The sequence below is a fragment of the Numida meleagris genome, chromosome 1, assembly GCF_002078875.1.
Source record: "Numida meleagris isolate 19003 breed g44 Domestic line chromosome 1, NumMel1.0, whole genome shotgun sequence".
Classification (NCBI taxonomy): domain Eukaryota; kingdom Metazoa; phylum Chordata; class Aves; order Galliformes; family Numididae; genus Numida; species Numida meleagris.
In genome coordinates, this window is record NC_034409.1 from 2,745,772 (window position 1) to 2,761,345 (window position 15,574).

General features: G+C 44.7%; 1 protein-coding gene across 5 annotated transcripts in view; it reads left to right on the forward strand.

Moving 5' to 3' along the window:
• Positions 1-15,574, forward strand: part of PLXNA4 (plexin A4) — a 468,858-nt gene that overhangs the window by 401,168 nt on the left and 52,116 nt on the right. For all 5 annotated transcript variants that reach the window (XM_021384299.1, XM_021384300.1, XM_021384302.1 and 2 more), the window contains 7 exons: positions 41-177; positions 1,825-1,992; positions 6,986-7,079; positions 7,690-7,929; positions 8,689-8,835; positions 13,150-13,384; positions 13,780-13,922. In XM_021384299.1, coding sequence (XP_021239974.1) covers positions 41-177; positions 1,825-1,992; positions 6,986-7,079; positions 7,690-7,929; positions 8,689-8,835; positions 13,150-13,384; positions 13,780-13,922 — 1,164 coding nt within the window. The remainder of the gene's footprint in view (positions 1-40; positions 178-1,824; positions 1,993-6,985; positions 7,080-7,689; positions 7,930-8,688; positions 8,836-13,149; positions 13,385-13,779; positions 13,923-15,574) is intronic.

Consider the following 15,574-nt stretch of genomic DNA (forward strand, 5'->3'; position numbering starts at 1 on the left):
TCATCTCCTGTGCTTTCAACATGACCCTTTGCTTTCACAGACTCTGACACTCTCTGATCTCAAGCCGAAGAGGGGACCTGTGTCAGGTGGCACCCAGGTGACAATTACAGGCAATAACCTCAATGCAGGCAGCAACGTCATCGTGACCTTTGGGCGACAGCCTTGCCTCTTCTTCAGGTACAGATGAGTCCTTCCTTCCTTACCCACCTGAGCCTGAAAGATGTAAGCAGTCACACTCAAGGGACTTCTTCTGCAGCCCAGACAACCTGTCCTTTGAGTAATTCTTGGCAGAACATCTGTTCTGCAGTGGGACCTTTGCATTCTTCCCCAGCACAACCTTACTGAGTACGCTGTGGGGTGGGAGAACAGGATTTATTTCATTGTTTTGATTGCTATTTGATGTGCTTTTTCCATGGCTCCTTGTCAAATTTCAATACAATTCTCCATGGTCCCATGCTTTGCTACTTGCTCTGAGAGTATGTAATTTAAAAGATTCATTTTCATGTCCCTACTTTAGAAAAAGCAAAAATGAAAATCTGACAACATCAGTTATAAGTATTAAAACACCTCCCTTTTATCCAAGAATAGTCCCATAGTGCTGAGAAATAGATGACTTGCAACATTTTAGCTCAGGGTTGGCTCCTGTTCAATTGCAGTTCAGAGGCTTAATGTCAGTGTTACCTGCTGAATGTTCCCTGATCCCTGTGAGAATGAGCCTAAATCCATTTCCCAGGGGCTCCTGCAGCTCAAAACTGCCCAGTGCAATGCGCTTTGCTGCCAGTATTGGTGGAAGCTGAAGACAAAGTTGGCACATTTCTCCCAGCTTCTCTTTGGCAGAAGAAGAAGGGCCCATTCACAGGGAAGCTGGGACTACTGTCCTGGGGCAACATGTTTCCATCTCCCGGCTGCTGGGATCCTGTTTAGCTGCCTGTCATGACTGCAGAGTGATTTAACATCTATAATGCACGAGGGTGAAGTCACAGCTTGTGGTTTAAAAGGCCAAGTGGGAACCACAGCTGCTTACAGAACAGACTAGGGAGTTGTAGAAGGGATTCAGCATGGTTTCCAGGGAAATTTAAAGAGCACCTAAAGGGTACATTTGAGGTGCATGCCATGCTACAAGGGAAGGATGAACTCCATTTTATCTTTCTAGGGATATGAGTTGAGGCTGCATCGCACATCACAGGGCTGGGAAGGCTGAGGGTGGTCGAAGCTTGGATTTTTGGCTCTTTACTGAAGGCAATGCCACTGCAAAATTCAATCCTGGAGTTGTGTTTGAGCCTTGCCCAAAAGGAAAGCATCTACCCAGAATCCATTTTAAGTAAAATCATGAAATGCTTCCCGCTCCATTAGCACTTCGCATGCAGAGGTCCCAGGCATGTTGCATATGGCACTTAAACAAGGCTTACACTCCTAATGCAAAGTAAACTTTATTATCCCAGACTGGAAAGCTGAGGTGCAAACACTCCCCTTTACGAGCTGCTGCTGAATATGCCTGCAGGCAGGAAGGAAACATCCATCATGTATTTAATCGCACAGAAATATTTGTGCAGAGAGGTCTGTTTTGGACTTCCCTTGAGATTCAGTTTATGTTTTGAGACCTGAGTAATAGTGGCTCGTGTCCTTTTACTTAAACCAGTGGAAAGGCGATGCTGCTTCCTGCGATGAATTTGTCACACAATACCCAGCATATTCCTGCAGCAGTGAGTTTCAGCACTTCATGGCGAACAGGTTAAGATCACAGGACATAGGAGTAAGTCACTGGGTTCTTACTGGTTTGCTTCTTGCAGAGCCTTGTTGACGCTGACTTGCTTCTTCTCACAGGAGATCCACCAAGCACATTGTCTGTAACACCACTGCCTCAGATGAAGGCTTTGAGAAGGTGAAGGTGTCTGTGAGAGTGGACAAGGCCAAGATACATCAGGAGCTGCAGTATGAATATGTGGAGGATCCAACCATCCTGAGGATTGAGCCCGAGTGGAGCATCTTCAGGTAAGCATCCCATAGACACATCACACCAGTTCCTCTTACCTTGTACTGCAGCACTGGTACCTTTGTGATGGTCCTTGATACTGAAAAGTGCTTTCCAAGCATTGTGTTGACTACAAAACACATATTTATCTAGCTACTTCACAAAGCCCAGGAAACATGGGAACTGGTAGACTTGCCTTCTGGGAAGACATTAGATGCCAGCGATGTTCTGTGTATTTACTACAGCACCTTGGATGCTCAGAGTATGGCACACCTGTGACCATGTGTACCCCTGGGACAGCATTTCCAAAGTACCTAGTGAGGGATGGGCAGGAGCCATCATGTTTCTCCAACCTGACTCAGTGTAGTCCAAGACTGAATTAACCTTCTTAAGTGGAGCACAGCTTCCTGGCTTAATGCAGCAAAATCCAGCTGCAGTTGCTCACCAGAAGCTTGTCTTGGTGTCTCCAGTACCCAAATGCTACCTATCCAAGTGATATTACATTCTACTGGGGCTGTTGTATTCCTAAAGACTTTGATTCTTACTTTTTCTGGTCATGGCTGTATTTTGGGTTCCACTGGGCTAGATCCACACCTTTTCACAGTCCATTGTTCATGACTGTGCTTAGAAAAGAGAATAGTACTTGGGTTTGAAAGCACCTCATTACAGCCTTGATGTGCTTGTTGGCTTAGAACTAAGTATTCCTTGTTTGGCTATCATGATTGAAAGCTCCAGAGCCATCTCCTGAGATGAAACACAAAGAAAGCCCTGGTCCCTGCTCTACTGGAGGACCTTCCTCCTTGTTAGGTGCTCTTCTGCTCTTCAGCCCATTGCTGCTGCTTTGGTGAATTTGGAAGGTTCATCTGAAAGCGTCTGAGGAGAGCATTTGTCCTGGTTGTGGAAGACATGAAAGCATTACCCAAATGCTCTGAGAATCCTGCAGAAATGGTCTCAGGAAGAGAGAAATTGGTTATTAAATGCACTGGTATTTCCTCGAAAAGATACAAAATAAGAAATCTTAGCGTCCCTTCATTCATCCACTGCAGCTCTCTGCTCTCCTGTCAAACAGGATTGATTGGGGTAGCTGGGGATTAGAAGCAGGACTCGTAAATCCCTTCAGTTCAGCTCCCCTCCAGAAGATGTTTCCACAAATCAATTAGTGCCTTTAATTACCGTGAGGGAATTTACCGATTTAGCTGGATTGAATCTTTACACGTTGAGCTTGAAGCTTTCGTGTCTGGATTTTCCAGTTCAAGGTTTTATTTTCAGTCAGAGTTCAGGTTATCAGTAAAATGAGAAATCACTTTAGTCCCTTCCTTATTAAAGTGAGTTTAGGGCTGGTTAAAAGGTGGAAGACTGACAGCCAAGGAGGGTGAATTCCCCTGTTATCCCCGGGAAAGTTACAAAACAGGGCCCTTCCTTCATCTGGCTTCAGGCTGGGAGATGAGAGGAGATCTCCAGAGCCTTTTGCTCCTTGGTTTCTCTTCTGAAGCTCCCAGCAAGAGACAAAATGCAGCCAAGGAGAGGCTTGAGGTGTAGTGGCAAAGTTTTGCTTGGCCATTGGGTGCAGAGGCCCTATCCCATTGCTTTCTGACGTGAATCTCTTGTCCTTTCTCCCAGCATAAAACAAGTCAAGATGTGTTTATTTCATGGGTGCTACCTTACTTTCAGGGGGTATAGGTGATAGGTTGGATGACTGAGGCTCTATCTGTCTCATCAGTACTGTTCAGCCTCCACTTTTTGCTTCCTTCAATAACTCTAAAATCAGAAAGCATCCACTTGATTGGTAGTGTCTAATTTTAACCAGATCTACCCACCCCACCTCTGCCTTCGTGCCCTTTCTTTTGCACCTTTGAATCACTCCAAAAGGTTGTAACCTCAGAGGAGAATGCAGTATCCAGAATTACATCTGTGGTTCAGAGTGTCTGGGATCATTTATGGACTATCACTGTTAATCTGTGGAGCTCTCCCTGTAATGGAAGCAATTAGGGTAAGGCAGCCACAGAGAGCCGGGTGAACACAGTGCCAGCTCAAGTGCAGAGAATCAAACAAGAAAGCATTTAGCTGAAACACATGGATCTGGAGATAGACTGAGCAGCTCTTCCTTGCTGTATCTGTTATGAAGTATGATTTGTTGCAGCAAATGCACTGTGCTTCTCTGATTCATCACTCCTGGCTGAGGGACTAAGCTGTTTTGAGGGATAGATGATTGCTACTAAACCAGCATTGCAAAATTAGTAGGTGAAGGTACCCAGACTGGCTCAAAACCTTCTGAAGTAACATTTTCCAAGACAAAAAAGAAAAGATTACTGGTAGTTTATTTCCATAGTCAAAAAATAATTTAAAGAAAGACTTATGCTGAACCAGCAGGTAACTAGGACGTTATAAGCCTCCATTCATACTTTTTATTGGGATTTGATTTGAATTATGTCCAGCAAATATTTGGGTCTGCAGAACGAAAATTGTGTTTAGAGCTTTGGGGACAAAGATTTAAATGAAGAAAGCTCCTGGTGTTGGTACCCCTAACTTTTTGCTGGAGAGCAGTATCTGTCACTGTTCTGATCTGAGCTGGGCAAGAAGTGGCTGCAACTGAAAGCAGTGGGCAGCAGTTCTCACACAAAGGCAAGCAACAGTTGAATTTGCTTGATTTTGCAAGCTAGACTAAACCTTTAGGTGGGTTCTTGTCTTCAATGGACGTGACAACTTCGGCTTTTTTTTGCAGAGGGTAGACCCCTCTCTGATCCAGTGCTGTTACTGTGCTTAGTAACAGCGGTCTGAGCCTGCTAAGCTCAATTTCCAAAACAAATAGAGATTTTTTAACACATGGGTTTAAAACTGTATGCACAGACGTGGTTGATTAAATAAAAGGGTTTATTTATACATACACACACTCATATATATATGTATATGTATATTTGATATGTCTGGAACACATTAAACTGTTGAGCAAATACGTGAAATCCCTTCTAGTTTGAATCAGCAGAGATTCATAAAAATAATACATAATAGTAAAAATAATAAAAGCCCACAGACAAAAATCCACATGAAATGAGATAATGGATAAAGAAAAACTTGGTTTGTGAATTTATCTCCTGGTTTCTGAAAAGCAAGGTCTCCCTGGATGGTGTCAAGGATATCAAAGTTGAAACTGAATTTTGGGGAGAGGATATTTTCTCTATAAGGCAGGGATGGGGAAGTTATCTTATAAGTGAATGTGTGACTTCAGAACAGATCCCCTGTGTGATCAAGAGAGCTCGGCTATTCAAGCAGACCTCACAGAAATAGCAAAATATACATTTACCCTATAAAGTTTCCCATGGGAAATTTCTCACCTCTACTGATTTTATGATGAGAGAGTGAGAACTTGAGGTATTCTGCAAAGCTTGAAGCTAGATGTGGTCCTTGGATCAGTCTACGCAGGCACTGCTTGAAAGACCATAAGGAACCTCTCAGAGAAGTGTCACAGAAGCACCTGAAGAAAGATGCTGTTGTGACAGCGCTCGTTGGTAGAGCTCATGGCTTCACCATTACCTATTGGTAAAGACTTGATGTTTGTGATCATGTAAGTGTCTCCATGTCATGGAAGGATGTCAAGGACTTTTTTATGGCAACGAGTAAGCCCTCCTCATGCCATCCTTCCTGCACCTATTCTTAAGATGACTCTAGATTTACAGGCTTCTTGAGCAAAGTTATGTTTAAACTAGTAAATAATTGATTCAGGTCTGCTTTTGGTCCAGAAGCCACCTAGTAGACATACCCCTCATCCATACCATCAAATGATCTTTCTTCCTTGAAAGGCAGTATAGCTTCATCTGTTCTGTTTATTGGAAGCACTCCCTGGCCCTTGCTACACCTCAAACCATGACCAGACGTTGCCTAGGAGAGCGTTAAGACAATTTAAACCAAGCCAGTGTACTGCTAACAGCTTAAAAGCATGGATGGCCACCAGCCAGTGTTTGAGCTGGTGTCCTGGCCCTGTTGGGGTAATCAGGGTGGAATTAGCTAGAGGGGCTGAACTACAGGCTGGCACAGGCTGCCCAGGGAGGTGGTGGAGTCACTGTCCCTGGAGGTGTTCAAGAAAAGGGTAGACGTGGCACTGAAGGACATGGGTTAGTGGTGTGGTGGTGATGGGTTGACAGTTGCATTAGGTGATCTTAGTGGTCTTTCCAACTGTAATGACTCTATGATTCTATGATACAGTCCCAGCTAGCTACATCCAGCTCTCCGAAACCTAACAGCTTTACTGCTGAGCAGAGATGTATGTTGGCATTCATTTTTACCTTCCCTCTCCGATTAATAATGGAATATGTAATGGAGGAACTTGGAAAACAAGGGTTAGAACTAGGGGATAGATGTTGGCCAGCTTAGGCATCTTCCTTACAGTTTGTCTCTCCTCTGGTGTTTTCTCCAGCCTCATTTATAATGCACTTAGTTCACCTTTCATGCGTGCAGAGGTTTACCTAGAAGCTGGAAAGGGATTCTAGGCTTTCTTTTCTCCATTTTATATAAATACAACTGATTTCTGCATGACTTTCCTTCCCATTCTCAGTAAAGAGCTCCAGGAAATAAACTGAAGCCTGGAAAGTTTCCAAGGGGAGTTGCAGAGGCAGGTGTCCAAACTGATGAGAGTGCTCCTCCTCCCTGGGAAATCTTCAACTCTGCAGCAGAGGTTGGGCTGTCCATTGATGACATTTCCTCATTCTGTCTTGGATGCTGGAGTCCTGAGAGCTGAAGTTTTCACTTTCTCAGATAGCTCTTCTCCCTTCAGCCCTTGCACCCTGTTGCCTCTGCTACAGGTGCTCATGGGTTGCAAAGGGAGAGCCCACCTGGCTGAGCAGTGCTGGCTTGGTTTGAGATGGCCAAACCTGATGGTGAACCCTTCCCCTCAATGCAGAGCTCAAAGGCAACCCATATCCGTTCCTTTGCAGTTTCTATCCTCCCTCTTCTCCACACCTGGGAGTCCTGATACGCATTGACTGGGTTTATGCTCTTCTTTCATTTCCTTTTCTCTAGTGGCAACACACCCATTGCAGTGTGGGGAACACACCTAGACCTGATCCAGAACCCTCAGATCCGGGCAAAGCACGGTGGAAAGGAGCACGTCAATGTGAGTATTGCTGCTAACCTGCAACTGCAGGAGAGGGCATATCCAAGGTGGTGATAGGGGCTGCTTATCAGCTGTGGAGGCTGAAAACTCCCGTTGCATCCAGAGAAGAGAGCATTATTTCTTTTAAGAAAGACACGAGATGGCCAGTTGATAGAGTCATGGAATGGCTTAGATTGGAAGGGGCCTTAAAGACCATCTGGTTCCAACCTCCTGCCATGGGCAGGGTCACCACCCACTAGATCAGGGTCCTGTTCAACTTGACCTTGAACACCTAACACCTCCAGGGATGGAGCATCCACAGCTTCTCTGGACAACCTGTTTCAGTGCCTCACTGCTCTCTGCGTGGAGAATTTCTGTTGTAGTGCAAACTGTTCTACACACCTGCTCCAGCAAAATTTTCTCAATCCCTTCCTAGTCTCAGTTTCCTGATGGGAATGAGTTATGCTTTGAAGCAGTGGATCACCAGCTTGTGTCTTGGTAACAAAGTTTTTCTACTCCTCAGTGTCCTCTGTGAATAGATAAGCTAGCATTTCATTGGAAGATATCAGCCTCCCAGTCGAGCTGGAGACATTTTCCATAAACTCTTCTTGTGTTGGATTTTTCTCTCCAGAACTGCGAGGTGCAGAACAGCACAGAGATGACCTGCCAGGCTCCTGCACTGGCTGTTGATCCCAGTCACCAGTCTGAGCTAGCTGAGCGTCCAGAGGAGTTCGGCTTCATTCTTGACAATGTGCAATCCTTGCTGATCCTCAACAAAACCAATTTCACCTACTATCCAAACCCAATCTTTGAGGTTTTCAATCCCTCAGGAATCTTGGAGTTGAAGCCAGGAAGTCCAATCATATTGAAGGTGAGATGGGGACCAAGGACAGGATAAGGATGGTCAGGCACATGCTGCCTATTGCCATTTTGTATCTGCCAACAACCCACTAATCATAGTGGCATCCCAACATTGTCCCAGAGATTCCCTCCACTCGTTGAATCCATCATATTGCATCATATCAATCACCATTTACAAACATCACACCAGTCACTGCTCTGCATCTTCCAATATCCATAACTAAAAAATGTAAGCTCCTGCTTTAGCTCCTTGTGTGCTGCCTAAATTTGTATCCGGTGCTGTTTGCTATACCCAAGCCTATTTCTTGTCTTATAGTGACTTTTCTCTCACCCTTGGGAAAATCCCACAACGGTCCTCCATCATGTCTTTAACCTGAACAGCGACACAAAGAAGGAATTTTATGCTTGAACATTTCCATATCAGCACTTGTGTGAGGTTCACATGCAAATAAATGAGTGTGCATGCAGAATACCTGCTTGCACGTTTGGAAATATGTTTCATTATTGCCTGATCATTTTCTGCTTGTGCAAGATTTGTGTGGAGTTTGAGGGAGAGAAACAGAACAGGCAGCTTTGACTGATAGCAGTCTGTATCCACCATCCTTGCTGTCTTCTGTAGAATTCTTAAGTGGCTTTTACTTACTAAGTAAGTGAATTGTGAACTATGAATGCCAAGTGCTATGTTAACACTGGAGTAATAGAAGCAGAGATGGAAGGAAAACTCTTTTCTAACAAGTTTTTTTGAGGCATGATACTCCTTTCTATCCAGGGCAAGAACCTGATCCCACCAGTGGCAGGAGGGAATGCCAAGCTGAACTACACGGTTCTGGTTGGTGAGAAGCCCTGTGTGGTGACTGTATCAGATGTGCAGCTACTGTGTGAGTCCCCAAACCTCATTGGGCGGCACAAGGTGATGGTAAGTGGTGCTTGGAACTCAGCCTTTCTTCCATGGGTTGGGCGGGAGGGTACAGCAATATGTTTCCTTCACCATTTGCCTTCTGTAGAACGTAGAAATGTCAGAGCCCCCTCTTGATAAAATATCCCTATCAGTCCACCCTGGAAGAGTAACTTGGAGAGCTTTGCAGACAGTGAGGGACCTTTTGGAATCATAACACTCTGAAAAATTTTCCTCTTTCTTTGTATAGCCTGTATGAACCCCAGATGCTCATGTGAATTCATATATGCACTTAATCCCCACATGACGAACTTCGTTAAATTTATCAGTTTCCAGCCATTAGCTACATATTGGTGGCTACAATTTGTCTTAGGAGAAAAAACATGCAGGATATGGACTGTAGTGTGACTTTGAGATTTTGACATCTATACAACTTAGTATGATCTTGCATATCCTTCCTAGAACCTATGAAAAATGAACCTAATGATTACATCAGAGGGAGCTTCCTCCTCTCTCCACTGATTTATTCACTCCTTTCCTTTCCTCTTAGTAATTTGCATGCCTCCGTGCTCTTGTTTGATAAACAGCACACCAGCAAACTCATCGGAGTTGTACAGGGCTGTGGGCGGAAACAAGACATAGCTGACAGCAGACATACAGATGATCAATGTTTCTCATTGCCCATGATCAACTTTTTTCCAGCTCTCTGTTGCCCTTCCAGATCTGATATATACTTATTTAGTTCAGTGTAAAGAGATTTGCCAAGTTGCATGGAGACACACTGCCTTCCTCTTCAAAACAAGGAGGATTTTCTGGAGTCTTTTAGAGAACTGAGGGTTTGTGGTGGCTATGTTGAGTCCCATTTGTGCCTGCTGCTGGTACACCTCATACTGGCTACTTAGCTTCTCTATGCCAAATTATTTTCATCTGGAAAATAGAGGTAATAATCCTTTTTCTGCCATGCACATACACTGTGGCTCTCAATTTGTTGTAAAGCACATTAATACACTCCAAGAGGAACAATGACAAACATGAGATTTTCCCTGTGTAAATACAAAAGAACAGAGCAATATATGTTCCCTGTCATCTTCATGAATTTCATTAAGCATATGTTTAGTCAGAGAGGGACAAAAACGATCCTAAAGAGAAAAAACTCAAAGTCAGGTGAGCAATAATCAACCCATGGGGATCAGGAAGGATGAACATTTGGCCAGGCCTTACTGATTGGGAAGACTCCTCTGTTCCCACAGCTTGGGACAGCTTAAGAGAAACCTCGGAGAAATAAATAATCCCTTTTTGAGGCCGCTGATCAAACAAGAGATACTGCTGGAAAAATGAGAAGGTGATTGCACTGAAGCCTATTGAGGAGCATCGTTGTTAGGGGCAAGCTGCAGATTTCCTTGTCTAAAGCCAACACTGAGGCATGCCTTTGACAGGGTCTGGGCTGAGAACCAAACACAGAAGCTCAGATATGATGGAGGCCAGTGCTCAGGGATGGACTTTGCATCTGTAACTCACCAGGCAAGGTGAAACAAAGGCAAGGAAGATCCATGTGTAACCATGGTAGAGAAGGCCTGCAGTGCAGAGATGGAGTACATTAGAAGGAGTGCTGGTATTTCTGTGTGCACTTACAGACAGAAAGGTACGCTGATGTCTTTGTATAGTGAATGGAGAGATGGTCAAGTATACTGATTGACATTGAGGGCGCAGTTCATGTCACCCAGAGGCAGACACATTTTGCCAGTGCAAGCTTTCACTAGGAAAGACACTATCACAGTCATGCTTTACACAATAAGAGTTGAAGAAACTCTCTTGAGCCACTATAGGTGGTCCCCATGTCTTTGCTGGAAAAAACTGGCATCTGCCATAGTGGCATTTGGAGCAAATGTCAGATTAATAGACCAAGCAAGTGACCAAACTGTTGTTTAGTGATAAGGTGTTCAGTTGTCTGGGAGTTGACACTAGAATTCTTGGAAAAAATGCAAGACCCAAGAAATAAAGTAGGGTTATTTCTGTATATTTTCCTGTTTTCGTTTTAGTGCTCACAAACAGTACTACAGCCTTGTAGGCTTTCTTCTCCAAGAGACACATTCCCTTAGATCATGGCAGTTTGATTTGTGGACTGTGACGCTTTCTCAGTGTTGAAAGCATCTTTTGAGAAGAACTTTGCTAGACACCTGCCTCTAGGAGTCCAGATTCTCTACCATTAATGGAGAGAAGCAGGAACTTCCTCTGAACATCTCATCCTAATGTCAAAGCAGGTGTCAAAAGCAACTCCTATGAATCACATGCTGAAATTGGCTTTTCTCTGCATTTACCCTAAAAGCATGCTGTGATGTCTGTCTCAGATGTGCATGTCAAAAGTTTGGAGAGAGGAATCCCACTCCTGGAGCCAGGCTGTCCTGTGGGTTTTGAGGACAGTCTTGCACTGGGGTTTGTGCTGGGATTGTTTGACTCTGGTCTGATATTCCATCAACGGACTCGTTTCACTGCCGGGCCTGGATGAAAAAGGCCCGTGTAGGAAACAGAAAATAATGATAATGACTCCATTTATTGATCCACTGTGACAGGAAGGAAATTGTGCAAACTAGTGAGCCAATTTTACTGTCATCCTGGGAGGATGTGGGACAGTGGTCTATGTCAAAAGGCAGTAGCTTTCAGTGAGAAGATTAATGTTTGACTTCGGAAGTTTGTCTTAGCTGAACTCAACACATACCAATACCAAACATCAAACCTCTGCAAGGTTTATGAAGTGCAATTTAGCCTTATATCTTGGAATAGACAGGAGAAATAGGGGCTGCTGTTCTTTGACTTATGTAGGTGCTAGATTGTTGGCTAGTGAAAATGCTCTACAAGGAGTCCATGTCATGCTAAAGAAGTTGTCATCTAACACTATTACTTGGTCATATGAGCTTAGATTTGTTTTAGTTTCTTGTTTTGGACACTGGTATTGACTCAGTGATCCTTATGGGCCCCTTCCAACTCAGGATATTCTATGATTCTATGTTTCTAGAGCCCATCTCCAAATGCTTAGAGGTATTCAGGGCATAAGAGGACCTTGTGGATGGAAATGGCATATTCCAGACAGTCACCTTTAGTCTGACCAAGATAAAAAGATTTAAGCTAGGTGGCATTGACCAAGACACACTGAGGAACAGCCTACAGCTGGTGCTGGAGCAAAACAGAGCTGAGAGGCTGTAAATGAGACCATAAATAATTTCCAGAAGATGATGGGGACACAGAGATTCATGTCCCCAGAAAGACCTGTGGTGGTGAGAGGCTCTCACCGCATCATGATACTTCAGACTCTTTGCATGGCATCTTCCTAGGTTTATGCTGATCCATAAGCAGAGTGTTCCTCTACTAGAGCACCCTATTAGAAACTTTCCTTTTATATCTCAGACTTGTCAGTAGTATTTTTCCCTCTGCCACTCAAACTTATCCTGTTTTACGGATAGCCTCGAGCATCCTTGCAGTAGCCTTGAACAAGTGTGGGATTACTTTGGGGAATGGTGTGCGTGTTGTATAAGTGGACTCCCAACAGACTTTCTTCAGCAGAGCGTTTTGTTGGGTACACAACAGTATTGCCCATAGGGTTTCTTTCCTGCTTATTAAAAGCAAGATCTCACAAAGATACTTGTCCCAGAGTTCTGGGAACCTCAGGGAGTGCATGAAGAGCAGAAAGCTCTGAGTGGCTTTCTTGTTCCACTGGTAAACATGTGAAGCCATTTAGCTGATGTGACACTACACAGCCTGCAGCTAGGTGAGGGGCTGTAAAGAGCAGGGGCCAGGCTCTGTGGCTTTTGCTTTCCAGATTCAGTTTTCTCAACTTGAAGAGTGGAAAGCAAATTATGACTCTGTAATTTCTGCATTCCCAATGCCCTAACTGCTGTCTTTGTCAGTTGTCTCCTGACCCACAATGAAGTTAGGGCCCACCAGACCATACCCAAGAATCGCATATCCTGCATGCATTCTGGGACTGATATCAAGACAGTGCATAGCTGTTCAGGACAGGGGAGGAAAACCCCAAATGAACCCTACATTGATATGTAGCCAGGTCTTTGGGACTGGTAAGACTTGTCTCACCAGAAGTCCTCTGCTAATCTGGTTTATGGTGATGCTACCAACAGAGCTGCTTCTGTGTGATATTCCAGGTGTTTTTAGCCATTCTGTAGCCAAGTACTTCATACCCTGTTTGACTTGAGAAATCATCATTCGTGTATTATCATGTGAGTTTGACTTGCATAACAGCCTTAGCTGGGACGATGATGGACTCCCTCTGTGTTCCTGCTTGTTTGACAGTTTCAATGAAACTTCATCCTGCCTTCCCTCTAGGCTCGTGTAGGAGGAATGGAGTTCTCCCCAGGGATGGTCTACATCTCCCCAGACAGCCCTCTCAGCTTGCCAGCTATTGTCAGCATTGCGGTGGCAGGCGGCCTGCTCATCATCTTCATCGTGGCCGTGCTGATTGCCTACAAGCGCAAGTCCCGAGAGAGTGACTTGACCCTCAAACGCCTGCAGATGCAGATGGACAACCTGGAGTCCAGGGTGGCACTTGAGTGCAAGGAAGGTATGGTGAGAAAAGAAGGCTGATATAGTGTCAGGAGAGAGGAATCCAGAAGCTCTGAGCCAAAATATCACCAAGCAGCAGGAGTATTGAACTCTGCGGGTCTAGTTCAAGTCTAGGTCTAATCTGACTTTGCCCATTTTCCCTGAGTCCAGTCTTCTTCCACCCTGTGTTAACTGCATTTGCTAACTTAGTGTCCAGAGAGAGTCCTTTCACATTGTGCTGGGGAAAGATGAAGTGGTAGGAAAGGTGAGACTGCTCTTGTCTACCTTCTTCTTCCTCTCCACCTGTTGGTTCTCCATTTATGTCTCATTCATGTGAGTCTGAAGGTCTTTTCCATTATGATGAGGGAGATCTGAACTGGTATTGATGTATGATTTGTTCCCTTTTTGTGTCAGCTTTTGCAGAGCTGCAGACGGATATTCATGAGCTGACAAGCGACCTGGATGGAGCAGGGATCCCTTTCCTCGATTACCGAACCTACACCATGAGGGTGCTTTTCCCTGGCATTGAAGATCACCCAGTCCTGAGAGACCTGGAGGTATGAAATCAGCATCACCAACTGCAAGAGGTGTTGTGACACTGGAGGGGACATGATGGCTTACAATGCTGTGTCTTACCAGGGACAAAACAGGACCTCATTTGCAGTCTAGATTGAAAAAGGATTATTTTTACTGTATTAGATGTTAAACTGTTTGATCACTAATCTGTTCAGAAGAGTCCCATACATCTGTGTGAATTATTAGTTTGCTGTTTTAAGCTCCCCCTTGGTCTCCATCCTGTTTGTTTTTAGACCACGCAGAGGCCAGGAAAAAAGTCTTAGAGCAGATACCTGCCTGTATCACATCAGCTTTGTCAATTGCTGATGCCACCCAGCATCCTTTTTTCCTGGCAACACCTATAATCTGCGTTCTCTGAAGGAGATTCACCTTTGCTGTGCTCTGTGGCTGCAGTGAGGTCAGAGATGTACAGTATCAGTCTGCCCATAAACTGCCCACATGTGCCTCCTGCATCCCTGCTCTCAGTACTGCAGAAGTGCGAGGATGGTGAGGCGTTGCCCAGCTCTGCTAAGGTCTTCATGATGCCTGCGTTACCTCCTTGGTGTCATGAGTTTTACAGGCCTAGATGACGTTGTCTGTATTGGTTCAGGGCTTGGCAGATGGACAGGACCCGCTCTAGGGATACTTGGGCCAAAGAAGCAGGTCATACACCATGGCCAAGGCCAGCAAGGTCCTTGGCTGAACTCTCTGCAAAGTCTCTGGCAAACTCTGTGCCTCAGAGAGGCTCTGGCATGGAGAGTTTCCTGGAGGCCAAAACTTGGGTTAGTTGGCAGAGAGGAGGAGTAGGATTTGGCACAGGCAATTCTGTGCTTGGCTGGGTGTGTAATGAGAGGTTCCTGCTACTTTTTGCTCCTATACTTCAAGAGAGCCAAACTTCATCAAACTGTAAGGTGAGAACCATTAAAAAATGATCTGGAAGCAGTGAGGACTTGTGATGGCTAAGAAGCTGCAGAACGCATTGGTTACCGTAGAGATTTGCCTTTGGGATACAGGTAGAATAGCCTCAGGCTGTTTTCCCTCAGGAAAAGCAGCTCAGCAGCTTCCACAAATGAGCACACGATGATGAGGAGTGATGAATTTCTCCTCCGTGTTCATGCACACACACATACAAACACTTCTATCATACCCGCAGCTGGTTTCAAAGTGTGCATTCATTAACTTCAGCCAGCTGACCACAGAGGAGTATCTGAACCACACAGAGTTTTTAGCATGGATGCTCTCATATGAAGATACATGCAGAGAGACACAGAGTTAATGTTTCCGTCTGCCACCTTTGATCTTCTTGGGCACATTCAAGGTCAGACTGAATGGGACTCTGAGCAACCTGATCGCGTCCGTGTTCATTGCAAGGGAGTTGGAGCAGATGGCCTTTAAGGGTCCCTTCCAACTCAAACAGTTTCATGATTCTGTGATCTCCCTTTCCTTTCTTAATTCTTTTTCCATCCTTGGGTTTCTTCCCCCTTAATCTACTCTATTGCTTCTACAGTTGTTTCAGTATCTTTGGATACCAACAAACCAGGGAAAGCAGTTTTCATTCTGCTCCTTCGATCGAGCCACTATCTATTGGGAAAAGGCCCAAGAGATCCTGAAGTCAGCAGGTCTTACTTATTTCCAGCTCATTTGCTAATTAACT